Source organism: Megalopta genalis, unplaced genomic scaffold, assembly GCF_051020955.1.
Source record: "Megalopta genalis isolate 19385.01 unplaced genomic scaffold, iyMegGena1_principal scaffold0037, whole genome shotgun sequence".
NCBI classification, from domain to species: domain Eukaryota; kingdom Metazoa; phylum Arthropoda; class Insecta; order Hymenoptera; family Halictidae; genus Megalopta; species Megalopta genalis.
Window position 1 is genome coordinate 942,327 of NW_027476106.1, and position 18,552 is coordinate 960,878.

General features: G+C 42.5%; 1 protein-coding gene across 2 annotated transcripts in view; it reads right to left on the minus strand.

Annotated features, from left to right (window-relative positions):
• Nucleotides 1–3,672: 3,672 nt before the first annotated feature.
• The window catches only part of Ca-Ma2d (Ca[2+] channel Muscle-specific alpha2/delta subunit), a 28,353-nt gene continuing 13,473 nt past the window's right edge, over nucleotides 3,673–18,552 (minus strand). The window contains exons 6-13 of one of the 2 annotated variants that reach the window (XM_033472059.2): nucleotides 15,373–15,636; nucleotides 14,222–14,350; nucleotides 12,366–12,742; nucleotides 9,981–10,185; nucleotides 8,974–9,562; nucleotides 7,793–8,148; nucleotides 6,591–6,887; nucleotides 3,673–4,727 (exon numbers count right to left, since the gene is read on the minus strand). In XM_033472059.2, coding sequence (XP_033327950.2) covers nucleotides 4,434–4,727; nucleotides 6,591–6,887; nucleotides 7,793–8,148; nucleotides 8,974–9,562; nucleotides 9,981–10,185; nucleotides 12,366–12,742; nucleotides 14,222–14,350; nucleotides 15,373–15,636 — 2,511 coding nt within the window. In that variant the 3' untranslated portion in view covers nucleotides 3,673–4,433. The remainder of the gene's footprint in view (nucleotides 4,728–6,590; nucleotides 6,888–7,792; nucleotides 8,149–8,973; nucleotides 9,563–9,980; nucleotides 10,186–12,365; nucleotides 12,743–14,221; nucleotides 14,351–15,372; nucleotides 15,637–18,552) is intronic. The other variant, XM_033472060.2, reaches the window with a different exon arrangement.

Sequence of the window (18,552 nt, forward strand, 5' to 3'; positions counted from 1 at the left end):
CGGATTCCATGGCACAATTTTTGGTCCATTTTTTAACACTTGTATCACTAAATTTCTGCGTAATAAATTTCTTACTAAATTTCTGCTTAAATCGTGAAAACGGCGCGCTGCTCCGAACCTTCCTCTTTCGAATAAAGATCCAAGAAGAACATTATGTTTAAAGGACGACATAATTAATTCATAAGAGGTCGTTGAACTCGTTTTTTAGGTTAGCTGTAACGCTACGAAGTCCAAAATACACAGCGCCGTTTTGAGAAGTCAAGGTGGCCTGAGCTAAAAAGCTCGGATAAAAAATTTTCCGAAATTGTTGTTGCTGCTCTTTGTTCTTCTCGAAGTACACGTTAACTTTTATTTCAGACATTTTCTTGTCACATTAGCGCGATTGCCTCAAAAATCGGTGCGACCGTTGCGATGAACACCCTGTACACTCCCCTCCAAAAGTATTAGGACGCTCGCAGAAAGTTAAATAAATTTGAGAAACCGCGATAGGAAATTGTTAGAATTTCTTCCATTTATTTCAAAACATTACGACAAAAGAAACGTCAATTTTATGAAAAAAAATTCAATTTTCCTCTCGACGATATATCCACGGCGTTTCGTAATTATTTCGTGAACTAATTCGCAAGCGTAATTCACGAGCGTAAATCTCGTCGGTAACATTGTCCGCATACTTATCGGCGTCGCTACGGAGTACAACAGTTACACTGGTCAGACGAAATGCTCGTCTTTGAATAGCTGCGCTAGTAAATAATATTCGAGGTTAGACGATCAGCGACAGTGTACGTCGATATTTTTATCACTTTATCCAAAGATAACGCTGAAACGAACAGCTTATTATTAATTAACCAAACTATAAGTGCCTGAAGAATCAGAATTCATCAGAATTGTGAACGGAATCCGCATTCACAGCAAATACAGGAATATCTCATAAGACTCAAAGTTTTCATAAGCTTCCGAACATCAAAAGTCGATAAACGAATTAAAACTGCGATTACTGTTACTTCCATGTCATAAATTATCAATATTAAACGTATAATATTATTATAATATATTTTATATTAATTATATTATATTATATTATATTATATTATATGATGTTATATTATATTATATTATATTATATTATATTATATTATATTATATTATATTATATTATATTATATTATATTATATTATATTATATTATATTATATTATATTATATTATATTATATTATATTATATTATATTATATTAATTATATCATATTAATAATTTATATTATAATATTTATTTCTCCAGAAGATTACACACTGTAAAATGTTAGATTTTATTACGTTTATAAAATACCGCAGCGTTTGGGTCCGCAGTAATACCCGCGCTCACTCTACAGAGACTATCTGGAGCCGGTGTGGGTTTAATGAAACGGGCGGAAGACTCGAAATGGCCTTGCGGAGGGATGGGTGTTTTCTAGATACTAGGACACAAGACCCCGCTCGTCCCGTCGACAGACTTGGCGGCGCCGCGCCGCGACCGAATCCTATCTCGAACCGACGCGATGCGACGCGTCGCGATGGAAGGACATTTCGTCAGCCGCTCTCTGTCCTTTTTTTCCTCGCACGCGGCTTCCTGCCGGCGGCCTTTGTCCCGCAATAAAGAACAGGGCTACTCTCGTAAGACGCCGCCGCGCCGCGCCAGTTCGGGTCCCTGGCGTCGCGACGCCGTCGATACATGTCAGAGAGTCCGGGACAGATTCAACCGTTATTATCATCCGATATCATCGGATGACACACGCGACAACAGCTGTTTACGGCCACGCCGTTTCCATCTGCATTGCGGTCCGGAAGTTCAAAGCGTTCTCGAACGACGGATAATCCTTGAATCTCTCTCTGTCTTGCAGCCTTCCTCCAATATCCGAATTGTCTGTTGGGTTCGTGATTAGACCGTGTACAACCCTGTTCAAAAGTATCGGGACACCTGCTGGGTTCAGTGTAAATTGTAATTTCTCGTTCTGTTTAGGTTATATTTTAGGTTCGGCGTTGAGTTTTATGGCATCCTGTTGTCGAAATTACGACATTAAGTGTTTTTCACTCGTGCAATTAGCTTAACCGTTTATTGAATTTTATGCGAACGCTGATTCCGTTCACAATTCTGATGAATTCTGATTCTTCAGGCATTTATAGTTTGGTTAATTAATAATAAGCTGTTCGTTTCAGCATTATCTTTGGATAAAGTGATAAAAATATCGACGTACACTGTCGCTGATCGTCTAACCTCGAATATTATTTACTAGCGCAGCTATTCAAAGACGAGCATTTCGTCTGACCAGTGTAACTGTTGTACTCCGTAGCGACGCCGATAAGTATGCGGACAATGTTACCGACAAGATTTACGCTCGTGAATTACGCTTGCGAATTAGGTCACGAAATAATTACGAAACGCCGTGGATATATCGTCGAGAGGAAAATTGAATTTTCTTTCATGAAATTGACGTTTCTTTTGTCGTAATGTTTTGAAATAAATGGAAGAAATTCTAACAATTTCCTATCGCGGTTTCTCAAATTTATTTAACTTTCTGCGAGCGTGCTAATCCTTTTGGTGGGGACTGTACAGGGTGTTCATCGCAACGGTCGTACCGATTTTTGAGGCATTTGCGCTAATGTGACAAGAAAATGTCTGCAATAAAAGTTAACGAGTACTTCGAGAAGAACGAAGAGCAGCGACAAAAATTTCGGAAAATTTTTTATCCGAGCTTTTTAGCTCAGGCTGTCTTGACTTCTCAAACCGGCGCTGTGTATTTTGGATTTCGTAGCGTTACAGCTAACCTAAAAAATGAGTTCAACGATCTCTTATGAATTAATTATGTCGTTCTTTAAATATAATGTCCTTCTTGGATATTTATTCGAAAGAGGAAGGTTCGGAGCTGCGCGCCGTTTTCACGATTTAAGCAGAAATTTAGTAAGAAATTTATTACGCAGAAATTTAGTAAGAAATTTATTACGCAGAAATTTAGTAATACAAGTGTTAAAAAGTGGGCCAAAAATTGTGCCATGGAATCCGTGCCAGGATAAACCAGGTTGCCGGCTGATTGCAAGTGCCCGAGATCGATCACAAAAATTCCGCAAAAAATTGCCGTGGAACATTAAACGCGGACTTAATTTTAAGCTCGAAGCTTGTATTTTTGCTCGTATTTTGGTCCTTGTAGCGTTATAGCTAACCTAAAAAATGAGTTCAACGACCTCTGCTGTCACGTGGATTAATTACGTCGTCCTTTAAACACAATGTTCTCTATATTATGCAATATATTTATTGGCAAACGACATTTGCTTCAATTGCTTAATATTCGGTTCGATACTGTATCGCAGCAAGAATTGCATTCGAAATTCGATCGAGGAATCGTCTCCCGTATGTTATTTTACGGACAGAAATATTCTCGGGAGATGCAATCAATTTTTCGTTTAAAGCCGCGTCATCATTGGGAGTTTAATTAAATGGCTAATTGGAGTATCGTCTCCCGCGAAACGTTCTAGAAAGAGCCAGGAAATTCTTAGATTAATGCCACGTCGTAATGGAAATTCAATTTCAACCCTTAACTGCTATTGCCTGTCCGTGGGACCGTTTCTAATTACTTATTCATCCGCGCTGATATAATTATGAAAAAAAGGATAGAATAAAAGGAACATTTTCAATACACTTCTATGTAAATAACTTTTAATAGGGTAACTTTTCACCCGGAAACATGGCGAACAATTCTTCGCGCGAAATAAAATATTTCCGAGGCGATTGTCCGAAACGCGAATTAAATACAATAATTTCTGTTACATTGGGAACCGTTTGGTGTCATCCATATGGCTCGGAATCGGCAAATGAGGGGTTCCTGAGGTCAATCGAAGTAACCGCAGCATTTGGTGCGTCCGCAGTAATACCCGCGCTCGCCCTACGCTCGATCGACGCGGTAACAAAGCGTCGACAACGCTGAACGCCGTAAGTCGCCACAAGAAATGCTCGATCGCGAAGATTATTTCGGTTTACGGTTAAAATAGCTTCGAGTGCGAAGGGTTAAACGTGTAAAGAAATTATCAGACATATTCTTAAAAAATAGCACACTGCAAAATGTTAGATTTTATTACTTTTACAAGATACCGCAGTATTTCGGGCATCCGCAGAAATACCCACGCTTGCCCTACACTCGATCGAGTAAATTAACAAAGCGTCGTGAACACTGAACGCCATAAGTCGCCATAAGAAATGCTTGACCGCGAAGAATTTATTATTTATTATTTAATTTTATTTTATTTTATTATTTTATTATTTAATTTTATTTCACAGATGGCGCGAGGGTGCACAGTTGACCACAGTCGCTGATCAGCGATTTACAATTGCATGGGAGCGCGCGCGCGCGCGCTCGTTCGTCAGCTGCGTGGAGATTGTCATTTACGCCGTGACATAACCTTGTCATGCGAACGCGGAGAGAATTCTGGCGAGCACGGCGTAGAACAACAGCAAAGACACGGCTAGCCCCGCGGCCCCCCCGCATCTATCGATCTCGTCCTCCAGGGGATGCTCGGTGAAACAGCCCTCGAGGCGCCGTCTTTTCAGGTCGTTCAGCGGCATTTTATGGCAGGGCGCGCTCTCGGACCCGTTCGTGTACTCCAACGGCGAAATGATCACCGGCGTCACCTCTAATCTTTTGTAACAGGTGGCGTACATCGCGTCCACCACCACCAGCAGCAGATTCGTGTGCGGCACCTGCGTAAAACGATATCATATTTATTTAAACAGCGAACACGCTCGTAACAATCCGTAACGCATTGTTATCGCGCTCCGAGCGCAATTTTATCCCCGAGAGAAATATTTTTCCTCGGCCAGATCGCGCGGACAACATTGTTAAACCATTGTGTACTCGATACTGGAACTACCAAGTTAAACGACTGGTTTCTCATTTGTTTCTTTATAGTATTTCATATTGTAAAAATATTTCTAGGAGAAATATTTAGGTACACTTCTTTATTGAAGTGTATTACTTCTTTATTTATGTTATTACGTATACACTTGTATTATTTATTTTATTTTTTTTTATATTGTACACTTATACAGGGTGTCCCGAAAATGTCTAGCAATCCGGAAATGGGAGGTTCCCGAGGTCATTTGAAGCAACTTTTTCCTTTGCGAAAATTTTCTCCGACGCTTCGTTTACGAGTTATTAACGAAAAACCATGACCAATCGGAGAGCGAGTGCGGCTGACGCCCCGCCCTCGCGACTACTGCCGCTGCGCCAGACGGTCGGCGCGACGCGGCATTGGCCGCGAGGGCGAGGCGCCGACCACACTCGCTCTTCGATTGGTCACCGTTTTTCGTTGATAACTCGTAAACGAAGCCGCGGATCGCATTTTCGCTAAGGAAAAAGTTGCTTCGAATGACCTCAGGAATCTCCTGCTTTCGGACTGCGAGACATTTTTGGGACACTCTGTATATAAAGTGTATATATGTGCTTCTTTATTTTTAAAACTGTACGCAGTGCTGTGATTGTTCAGTTGGGATAAACATTTTTATTACAAGGAATAAATTGCAACGAAAACGATACACATTAATTGCTTTTTTAGGACTTGGTAGTTCTAGTGTTAATACTCGGATGACGAAGTTTGGGTCTATTCGGACCCAAATGGGTTATCCTGAATACAAGATAATATAGTTGCGAATAAATGAGCAATGCAAGGAATTTGGAATTATTTAAAGAGATTTGCAGTTCGTCAACGACGGTAATGTAAGTCGGCGAAAAATAAGGTCGAAGGGTCGAGAGGTGATTTGGCTCAACCGGGAAGCGAAAGAACGTGTTCTTTCACGACTTATTTCTCGAAAACCGCGAGACTCAGGCGGAAAACAATGTTCACATATAAAAAGCTCCTTTTCAGAGAGTACTTCTCGTAATTTTTCTCCGAATAATCTCGCGTCATTTGCAAAGTTACGGCTCTCAGAGGAAAAAAGGTCCGAGCGCGCGCGCAAATGTGAACGACGCGTTTGGCTTGAGACGAAAGGATGCGTTCTTCGGCAATTTATTTCTGGAAAACCGCGTGACCCGGTCGGACAACAATTTTCATGCTTAAAAAGCAGCGTTTCAGAAAGCGCCTGGTAATTTTTTCCCTCGAGAATTCTCGCGAATTCGAAAGCTACGGGTCTCGAAAGAGACGGGGGCTGCTCGCGGTCTCAGAAAAATAGGAATTTCTGCTCGCACGAGACGAAAGAACGCGTTCTTTGGCAATTTATTTCTGGACAACCGCGAGATCCGGTCAGACAACAATTTTCATGCTTAAAAAGCAGCGCTTCAGAGAGCGTCTGGTAATTTTTTTCCTCGAGAATTCTCGCGAATTCGAAAGTTACGGGTCTCGAAAGAGTTGCTCGCGGTCTCAGAAAAATAGGAAATTCTGCTGGCTCGACAAGAACGCGTTCTTTGGCAATTTATTTCTGGAAAACCGCGAGGCTCAGTCGGACAACAATTTTCATGCTTAAAAAGCAGCGTTTCAGAGAGCGCCTGGTAATTTTGTTCCCCGAGAATTCTCGCGAATTCGAGAGAGAAATAATAAATTCTTGCTGGCTCGAAACAGGATCGCTTACTCTGCGAGCATAGAACGGCCTGGAGCAGTAGTCCTCGTGATTTGAGACGCCCTCGCCGGCCACCGTGTAGTTCATCATGTACAAGATCCTCTTCTGATCGCAGGGATAGTGGTACAGATAGGGTTTGGGGGGCGGCGGCGGGTCCGGCGCGTCCTCGTCGGCGTGAACTTTGGCCAGGCCGACCGGCAAGTTGGCGAACTGGGTCGCGAACCACGCGGCACGCAGCAGAAACCAGAGCAACAGTTTCCAGAGGTGCATCAGCGGGTCCGTCAGAGTGCTGGCCGCATCCTGGATGCGCTGGAAAACAGTTTCGTGGTCCGTGGGAAAATGTTTTTGCCGTCGCGCCGGAGGCCGGACAACCTGGCCGGTCTCTCTGGCCGAGTTTCCCCACTTTGTTTTGCGAAAACGTTTCCCCGCGAAACTTCCCGCCGTGCTTCCGAACCACGCTCCCGACTCGACAACTTTTTCTTCTTGCCGAGCCGCGAACCCGCCCGCAGACGATATTAGAAACTCCGACGGCGAGCCGGTGCCGTCTAACCGACGCCGAGCGTCTATCGCGTTTCCAATTTCGTAATGCACTCGGACTTTATTTGCGCGATTTTCCTAGCCGATTGTTGCAACGAGGATGCAACGATCTTTCTCGATGTACGCGAGTAGGATCGAATAGATCTTAGAGATATTGATTAGAGAGAAATTACTGTACAGTAATGTCTCCCTAACTGACGCTGAGATTACAGTAATGTCTCCCTTACTGACGCTCGGATTACAGTAATGTCTCCGTTACTGTCGCTCGGATTACAGTCATGTCTCCCTAACTGACGCTCAGATTATAGTCATGTCTCCCTAACTGACGCTCAGTTTATAGTCATGTCTCCCTAACTGACGCTCAGATTACAGTAATGTCTCCCTTAATGACGCTCAGATTACAGTAATGTCTCCCTAACTGACGCTCAGATTACAGTAATGTCTCCCTAACTGACGCTCAGATTGCGTACAAAAATGGACACTTTGGGAAGAGGAGATACGATTATTCGAGCCTTGCGGCTCGTTTTTATATTTCTCGACAATTCGTAACTATGAAAACGAACCGCCGCAATGCTTAAATAATCGTATCTGCTCTCCCTAAATTGTCCATTTTTCTGGACAAACCGAGCGTCAATTAGAGAGACATTGCTGTACGTAGCGCGGCGTGGCTCACTCACAATTTCCTCGCACCACGCCTGGTAGTCGTAAATCTCCACCGGATTGAAGAGCCCCTGGCCCACCATGGAGTTCATGACGGCGCCCTCCTGCGTCCCCATAAATTGGCCGGTGTCGTTGTGCGCCTCCGATATCACCACGTAACCGTTCTGATCGAGCAGGTAGCAATCGATCCAGCCGTGGGCGCAGTTCATGCTCGAGTTAGCCGGCTCCGAGGTCAGGTTGATGAATCTGTTGTAAAGATCCCGCATGGGCATTTGGAAGCCAACGACCGCCGCTGGCGCGGTTTTACCGCCGTCTTTCGGGAATATCCCTATGGAGGCCGTCACTATGGCGTCCGCGCCCGCCTCCCATGGAACTGGAATCGTTAACGAATTCATTACCGCTTTGTATTTCTTATACATATTTCCTGATTATTTTTCTATTATTTTTATTAATATTATTATTACTATTCCATTAATATTATTATTACTTTTCAATTATTATGATTATTATTTTTCGATTATTATTATTATTATGTTATTATTATTATTAATATTGCTATCACTGTTCCATTAATACTATTATTACTTTTCTATTATTGTGATTATTATTATGTTATTATTATTATTAATATTATTATTACTTTTCTGTTATTGTGATTATTATTTCTCGATTATTATTATTATTATATTATTATTCACGCTACGCGTAATAGCAACCGCGTGAGTCTAGATGACAATACGGGGTGTCCTGAAAATATGGCCTAATATATAATATACAGGGTGTCCCAAAAGTGTCTCGCAATCCGGAAATGGCGGGTTCCTCGGATCATTCGAAGCAGCTTCTTCCTTTACAAAAATGTTCTCCGAGGCGCCGTTAACGAGTTATCAACGAAAAACAGTGCGCCAATAAGAACCGGTGCGCGAAACCCGGTTCCGCTCATTGGCTCGGTTGCCTCGCGCCAGCCGAGCTCGCCTCTCATTGGTCACTGTTTGTTCGTTGATAACTCGTTAACGGTGCCTCGGAGAAAATTTTCGCAAAGGAAAAAGTTGCTTCGAATGACCCGAGGAACCCGCCACTTTCGAATCGTGAGACATTTTCGGTACACTCTGTACATAGCCTTATAAAATAAACAGTTTCGGTGCCTCGGACCGCGAGAACTATCCGGTTGCTTTTCTTTCATAATGCACGAATAACGAACCCGTGACGGAAATGCTGTCAGGGTCGGCGATATTCTGGAAAATGGCGCCCTTGTACCAGGGCTCGTTGACCGCTCTCCGATGAAGGTCCCCGAATACGATGCCGTCGTCCTCGGTGGGCACTCTGTTCGTGTCCAAATGATGCCATCTGGTCAGGCCGCTCTGCGTGGCGACGAACCGCAGAAAGATCCCGTAGATCTTGACCAGCTGCCTCGCCCTCGGCTCCTCCAGCCGGAACTCCTCGTTGAAGCTGCCGTTGGTCGCCTTTGCGTCGAACACCAACAGCTGCATCAGCTCTTTGTTGCAATAGTAATCGTCCTGCGAGAGCGTTCTGCTGCCGCAGTTCAAGGTGTCGTTCTCCGTGACAGGCTCCGTCGAATAGGCCTCGTACTGCTCCGACCATCGCCAGCCCGGCTTGTTCATCAGCTCCAGAAAGTGTACGAGCTCCTCCTCGGTGTCCTCGAACTCGTGACCTTCCAGATAATGGTAGCGACAGTACACCCAGCCGGGGTGCACCCTCCAGTTGCCGCCGACGAAGAACTGCGAGATGTCGATGTTCATGTTCTGGTTCCTGCGGATCTCGTCGCCGACCTTCGACAGGAATGGGATGATATTTTTTGAAATGGATCTTTTTTTAATGACGATGATAATAATAATAATAATAATAATAATAGAGTAATAATAATAGAAAAATAATTATTATAATGATGATGATGATAACAATAATAATAACAATAATAATAATAATAATAATAATAATAATAATAATAATAATAATAATAATAATAATAATAGAATAATAATTAATATAATAACTATGATAATAACAATAATAATAATAGAGTAATAATAGAATAATAATTATTATAATGACGATAATAATAATAATAATATGATAATAATGATAATAATATTTACTTGATCAAAGGAAGTAGCATATCAAAATGGAGTGAAGAAAAAAGAAAAGAGAAACGATACGATAAAAAGAGAGAAAGAGAAACGAAATTACCTTGATCCACGTGGTCCCGTAATTTGGTATAGCGACCGCAAGGCCGAAGGGCGTGCCCGGCAACGGCGCGTAGAAATAGTCCCGTCTTTCGAGGGTCACACGACGATTGTCGTCGTAATGCAATTTCACCGGCACCCCTTTCATGCTGCCGGTTTTGTGGTCGACCAGCGCAGCACGCAGCTCCAGCACCTCCGGCCCCGGGTTCCTGCGCTCGTTTTTAATAAAAAAAAAAATAAGAAATCCCCGGAGCATAGTCCCCGGAAGCAATATGTATACAGGGTGTCCCGAAAGTCGCTAGCGATCGGGCAACCTAAAGAGGTATTTGAGGTTATTATCCGAAGTAACTCCTTCCTTAGTTGCTACACGTGACTGCCGTGACGGCAACATGGTGAACAATTCTTTGTGCAAGATAAAATATTTCCGGGACGATTGTACAAAACTAAAATACTAAACTAAACGCAGTAATTTCTCTCACATCGGGAAACAATCGGTTTCTAAAAAGTCACTCGCAATAAGGAAATGAGTTCCTGAGGTCAATTGAAGGAACTTTTTCCTTTGCGCAAATGCGATCCGTCGCTTCGTTCACGAGTTATTAACGAAAAACGGTGACCAATGAGAGGCGAGCACTCGGCTGGCGCGCGGCGGCCGAGCCGACGAGCGCGCGAAGCCCGGTTCCGCTGATTGGCTCGGCCGCCTCGCGCCGGCCGAGCTCGCGTCTCATTGGTCACAGTTTTTCGTCAATAACTCGCAAACGAAGCCACGGATCGCATTTTCGCAAAGGAAAAAGTTGCTTCAAATGACCTCAGGAACCCCTTGGTAACCTTTTTTGAGTAACTTTTGGGACACCCTGTATAGCGATGGGAGTCGGACTCGCGGTGAAGATTTCACGATCTTCTAAATGTAGAATAGCTTTAATTTCTTCGAAATCGGCAGAAGTTGCTTCGAATGAATTTTCCCGGAAGTGACAGTAATATTGGGACACCCGGTACACCGCACGGCCCTATTCTACGGTCGCGTCGCGTCGCGCCGCGCCGCCGGAATTTATTGCGGGGAAAGTTTGATTGCGGAGGGACGGTCTGCTCTCTCTCAGACTCTGCTTTGTGCATACCGGCTCGAGAATGAAAGCATCCGCGCGCCCTTATCGAATTAGAAAGCGAATGGGGACGATTCGCGTGGAGAACCGTGGCCGAACTTCCGCAGATATTCCAATCTGTCCGCAATGAAAAATTCTTCGGAATAGGCTTCGCGAGTGACCGGATTATTTTAGAACGAGTTCAACTTCGAAGGGAGTCGTTTTTATATAGTCACCGATTATCAATAAACATAGAAACAACGGCCGCGAGGCTCAAACAATCGTGTCTCCTCTTCCCAAATTGTCCATTTTTGTTTACAAGCTGAAGGAAAATTCGGGTACAGATAGTCGTATCTAGATTAGTATTAATCTACAATATAGTAGTAATCTATAGTGTTAATAATACTTCTGCAGGCACTGTATTATAATTTGGAAACTTTTCCCTGGTAGGTGTTCAAATACTTTCGCGAGTGACTGTACATAAAATAGAAATTGTCTCCGCCAATCGCAAGAAAATAAAATCCAACTAGCAACTTCATTCTTCCATTAATCATCTTAGTCTTTACTTATTTAATCTAGACCCAGTCGTATCTAGATTAGTATTAATCTACAGGGTGTCCCGAAAATGTCTCGCAATCCGGAAATGGGAGGTTTCCGAGGTCATTCGAAGCAACTTTTTCCTTTGCGAAAATTTTCTCCGAGGCTTCGTTTACGAGTTATCAACGAAAAACGCTGACCAATAAGAGGCGAGCTCGGCTGGCACGCGGCGGCCCAGCCAACGAGCGCGCGAAGCCCAGCTCCGCTCATTGGCTCGGCTGTCTCGCGCCAAACGATCTCGCCTCTGATTGGTCACTGTTTTTCGTTGATAACTCGTAAACGGAGCTGCGGATCGCATTTTCGCTAAGGAAAAAGTTGCTTCAAATGACCTCAGGAATCCCCTGCTTTCGGATTGCAAGACATTTTTGGGACATCCTGTAGTAGTAATCTATAGTATTAATAATACTTCTTTATAGTATTAATAATATTCTTTATAGTATTAATAATACTTTAATAATTCGAGCCGCGAGGCTCGAATAATCGTATCTCCCCTCCCTAAATTGTTTACTTTGTTTTCTATAATATAGTAGTAATCTATAGTATTAATAATACTTCTTTATAGTATTAATAATGCTTTAATAATTCGAGCCGCGAGGCTCGAATAATCGTATCTCCCTTTCCCAAATTGTTTACTTTGTTTACAGGTTAAATTTACTGTCTCAATCCGTGTTCCAGCGATCGTGGTGTCGAAGCTCTTCGATTCTCCGTTCACCTACCTCGGCTCCCGACCATCGTTCAGGATCTCCACCTCGGTGAGGTCGATGCTGTTGTAGTTGAGCTTCAGCTTGCCTTTGAAGACCGGCCTGAGGTCCGGATGGAGTATCACGTAGCCGTTGTTCGACACGATGAAGGCGTAGCCGTTCACGCCGAGCTTGTACGGCAACGTGAGCTTCCGTATATCGTCGATCGGCACGTCGGTGCCCGCCACGCCCAGCATATCCGCGACCCTTGTCCTGTTGTGTTTCTTATAGGCTCTCGCATTGCCCTGGCGATCGAACACCGGCGTGCTCACCGACGTCAGCAGCCTGTACTCCTGCCAGGCGGTCGTGTTCAGCATCGAGGCGTCCTGCCGCACGTCCTCGTCCTTGTGGAGCTGCGAACATTCGATCGAGATCAGCGACTAACGTCACATAACACTTTCCGTCGAATAAGCTTAGGGGAGCCAACACTGGATCGTGGAAACTACGTAGAAGAGTCCTGGACGGGGTACTAAATCATGTAATTGAATTACATCGTGTTTCAATTGTATTGTAATTGAATTACATCGTATTTCAATTGTATTGTAATTCAATTACTTCGTATTTCAATTGTATTGTAATTGAATTACGTCGTGTTTCAATTGTATTGTAATTGAATTACATCGTATTTCAATTGTATTGTAATTCAATTACTTCGTATTTCAATTGTATTGTAATTCAATTACTTCGTGTTTCAATTGCATTGTGATTCAATTACTTCGTGTTTCAATTGTATTGTAATTGAATTACATCGTATTTCAAATGTATTGTAATTCAATTACGTCGTATACCAATAGTCGTATTGCAATTATAATTCGTCGACTAATTGAATTACACATTGTGATTACAAATTGTAATTTGCGCGCAACTTTGGCACGCGAAAGCTGACACGCGCGCGCGCTTCAAAACAGGGACAACGATATTCGGCATTAATAATGCAGCGGGGGGATATTACAAAGTCCAAGAGAGCCGGCGAAAACTTTGCAGTCGTGTTTGCCGAAATACGGCGGCGGATCCGAATTGTGTGTGTGTGTGTGCGCGCCTCGGCGCGACTCTACTTGTCGCGCGTCTACTCTCGTGGCAAAAGTGGTTCTCGCGGGCAATCGACTGTGGAATCTATCGAGGCTCCCTGGAGACCAGCAGCCAGCTCGCCGGAGCCAGCAGATTTATCTAGGATTCGACCAGAGATTCTACTGGGGTTCTACTGCAATCCACAATTTATTATTATTATTATTATTATTATTATTATTATTATTGTTATTATTAATCGCAGTCCTAGTTCGAAAATAGAGGATTTACGAGGAAACCCCGGTCGTCGATTTTGATGAAACTTTGCGCAATGCTTTGACAGACACACCCAAGAATTTACTGTATTTCTAGTTTCTACTGTACTTCTTACTGTGAAAGTATATCCACAGACATAGGTAAAACAATTTCAATTTATATTATATTATATTATATAATATTTATAGTGTACTATAATAATTATATTTATATTATAATTTATATTATATTACATAATATAATATATATATATATATATATATATATATATATAATAATAATATTATTAGTAGTAATTATATATATTACATTTAAATAATTATATACATATATAGATATGTATATGACAAGGTTATACATATATGTATATACATATATACATATGTATATCTTAGGTATGTCTGATGGAACAATTGCGCAGAGTTTAGTAGAAATCAGCGCGTATCGGTCGCCGGGGTTCCCTTGTCAGCCATCTTGGTTGCCGGTTGGAGCAGGGACAAAGCGACTACGGGGTTCGCTACTGTTGGTTGGTTTGCATGGGGTTCATCAACCTGCTGTATGTAGATTTCGTCCTCATTCATTCGCACGCCCAGGCGTTTCCCTTTCAGGTGTTTCTGGAGCCGGGACTGTTGCTCCTCGTGCTGCATCACCAGCCACAGCCAAGTGGCGAGTGCCGGATTCTGATGGAATTTCAAGTGAGAATATTTACAGAGCCAGAGAGATCCTTACGTGCTAACCCAAATGGAGATAAAGATAAAGAGAGAGAGAGTGACAGAGACTCTTAAACGATTGCTTGAATATATATAATATTATATATAATATATATAATATAATATCTATATATTATATACAATATAATATCTATATAATATTAAATAAATATTAATACCTAACATTAGCCTAAATATACCTATATTTTAGTTATTTCGGTGTCTAATTATTTGCCGGTGTCGAGACGAATTCAACTACAAGAATTACTACAAACTTCGACCTTGAAGCAATGCTAAAATATAATTGAAAGCAAAGAAAGCGAACTTTCAGACCACTGTGCGCCGCGGCGTAGATCATGTTACGTTTCCTGCGAATCGTTTTCATGCCGGTTCAGTTCCCACGGCTATGTAACCCGATTCGAATCGGATCTTCTCGTCGTGAGGATTACGTTCTATAATAACTGAGCTAACTGAGAACGCGCGCGGTTTTCGTTGTCCTTAACACTGAACCAGAGCTCGAACTAATGAAATTATTCGGCATTAAATTATAATAAATTATAATAAATTGTTAATAAATAAATAAATAATAAATTTTTAATGAATAATTAATAAATTGTTAGCAAATAATTAATAAATTATTAATAAATAAATAATTAATAAGTTATTAATAAATAAATATTTATAAATTATTAATGAATAAATAATTAATAAATTATTAGTAAATTATTCGGCACTAATAAATTCGATAATTAATTGTTAATAAATAAATGAATAAATGAATAATAAATTATTAATAAACAAATTATTATTAAATAACAAATTATTAATAAATAAATGAATAATAAATATTAATAAATAAATTATTAATAAATTATTAGTAAATTATTCGGCACTAAACTATAATAAATTATAAATTCGGCAATAAATTATTCGGTTTCTGACGATCCCCTGGTTTCGTTTTCTATTTCGTGAAAAAAAAGAGAAAAGCTTACAGTGATGTCGGCGTACGCGTGAGTCCAGACAATCGGATGCACCTTGTCCTGGAGGACCATAGGTCTCGCCACCACGGGTATATACTTCAGCACCTGTTCCCGAACTTCTTCCTGCGTGTGAACGTGCGTGTAGTAGCCGCGATTCAGACACGCCATCCACTGGATCTCGCGTACCTTCGACACCTCCTTGCCCAGCAGGTAGGTGAACACCCTGACGGGGGGGATGTAGGTGTCATTGTCCTGCCAGTTCCATATTTTGAACACCTGAAGAAATAGGCGGAAGAAATAATAATAATAAACAGGAGAAATAATAATAATAAAATAGGCGGCCAGAAATAGACGTTTTGGCGAACTCGTGCGTTTTTTTTGACAAATTTTTTTTCACAAGAAAAAAGATTTCGAATGCAATTTTTGACGATGATTGATTTCTTAACTTTGACCTCTTCTTAAATTTTATAATATATAATAATTTTTACATAACATAACGATCGTACCTGTTATAATATAAAAATTTGCAATGAAGCAGTGGCTCGAACTATTGCCTAACCGAAGATTAAGCAGAATGGCGGTTAGAATTAACCGAGTTGGCCAAAATAGGTCATCGCGTTTATTTTCTTAGCCATCTATTGGGAAACAGCGCAATGACTTCCTGGCCGACCTAATAGCAACTAATAACTACATAGATAGCCTTTATCCGAGAAACGTAACAAAAGTTCGGTTAGGTTATGTCAAGCGGGGCGAATCGCATCGAAGCGAATCCTAGATTCCGCGAAGGAGACAAACGTTCCAGACTAGCGTCTCCTCGTTACCAGACGCCGATTCTACTCATTACGTTACTTTCCCAGTGCCATAACCTCCCTTTTTGTGGCTTCACCGGCGTGTCGCGTCGCGACCCAACGTCGCGTCGCCTAATCGAGCCGCGTAACGGCTCGCGTAATCCTGACGCGAGCGTTATCGCTCGTTATCGCCGATGATGTGTTTCTCCGCCGCGTGGGGGGGGGGGGGGGGGGAGGGGAGAGATAAGGAACGGTTACGGAGGGAATGGGGAGGGAGATGGACGGAAAGAGGAAAAGCGAAGCGGAATAGGAGCGACCGAGACAGACAAAGCGGAGGAAAAAGATAGGCAAACGTAGGAAAGGAGGAAACCGTGTGACGTTAGAAGACTCTTAGACCATGTACAAGGTGTCCAGAACGGATGGGACCAAACTTGTGTTTGGCAATAAATATAAAAAATATAATAATAATAACAATATATATTCGAGGTTTTTTATTATTACTGGCGCGCGTAATTATGGACTCGAAGTAACTTTTACATCGTCACCGATATATCCAAATGAAAACATAACAAAATATTATAATTCTATTTTCTATTATTTCTAATACAGAAATATGCAAATATGATGTTTCGTTGAGGTTAGTTTTAAATATACAGGACGACTCGGCTGAATGTAAATAAATCATAAGAGTATCTTTAAAAGCTTCTATCTTTTTGATAAAACATTTTCGGACACAAGTTTATACGAATCTTTTTCATTTATTTGACCGCAGCAACTCATTTATTTAACCTTGACATAACTTCGGCAACGTATATCACAAGTTTTGTCCCATTCGTTCGGGGCACCTTGTATATGGTCTAATGGTGGAATAAAATGGAAACGAGACGGAGAAACGAAAGTGGGAGAGAGAGAGAGAGAGAGAGAGAGAGAGAGAGAGGAAGGAATATATTGCGGTGGAAGAAAGAAAGATGGCGAGAAATGACGAGTAGGACGATAAAGAGGGAGGACAGAGAGAGTGATCTAGTGACACGACGATATAGAGAGATAGATAGAGAGAGAGAGAGAGAGAGAGAGAGAGAAAGAGAGAGAGAGAGCGAAGAGAATTCATCGCGGTGGAAGAAAGAAAGATGGCGAGAAACGACGAGTAGGACGGTAAGGAGGGAAGACAGAGAGAGTGATCTAGTGACACGACGATATAGAGAGAGAGCGAGAGAGAGTAAATTGAAAGGAGATAAAAATATAGAAAAGAAAGGGAAAGCTGTGAGACAGCAAGCAAGACGCAACGGGGGAATACGAGGAAAGTGACTGACAGACGAATAAGACACACGCACCGAAGAAATGAATAGAAAAGAGATGGAAGATTCGGAAAGTGGGGGAAAGAGTTGACAGCGAAAGCGGGAAGAAGAAGAAACGCCGCGCCGCGCTGCGGTGGAAGGAACAAAGATGGCGGAGGACGCGGAGCGGGACGCAAAAGTGGGAAGAGGGGGGAAGTTAGTGAGGGGAAGGCGGTGAGATCGGGAAAACGAATAGAAAAGAGACAAAAGAGGATAACAGCGGGCTAGGAGAGACGAGAGAGGACAGCGAAATGAGAGCAGGATGAAGAAGCGCCGCGGTAGCAGGAACAGAGACGGCGGACTAGGAGAGGGGGGGGGGTGAAGGACGCGAAAGGGGGAATAAGAAGAATCGACCGAGAGACAGAGACCGTCCACGATCCTCGGCCGTTCGCGAGTGGGCTCTCATAAAAGTGAAGAGCTACTCTGAGCGAGGATAGAGCTGGAAATGCGACCTTTCCCCCCGACCCTCCGGCTAGCGAAAATTCGCCGGAGAGCCACTTAATTTTAGTGCGGCTTTACGAGCAACCTTCCACCCGGTTCACCGAAAATGGCGGACGAGACCGCCCCCCCCCCCCGCCGATGCGCGATGCCGGACACGCTCCGATTAGCAATTTTATGAATAAAAGCCGTCCGACGATGCTACGTTTAATAATAACTCGCCGGCGCCGCGGTACGTGCGTACGTATTGCGAATCGGTGGATAAACGTTCGACGAAACCCGAGATAACGCGGCTCGCATGCGGCGTCGGCGACGTCGACGGTGTCTAGACACCGAACAGCGCTTTCAAAAATCTGCGCGGGCGAGGATCGTCGCGCAAGCGCATATTTATTCGGTTATTCGAAACCAACACGATTTTTATGCCAGGTTGAGTCACAGATAACTTTCTTTGACAGACATTTATCTTTTTATTTTATTTATTGTACTTATTTCGAACCATCGACTATTTAGCGAAAGCTAAAACTCGTTTGTCCCGATGACTCACAGAGGTTAGATACGAATGATACAGGGTGTCCCAAAAATGTCTCGCAATCCGGAAATGGCGGGTTCCTCGGATCATTCGAAGCAGCTTC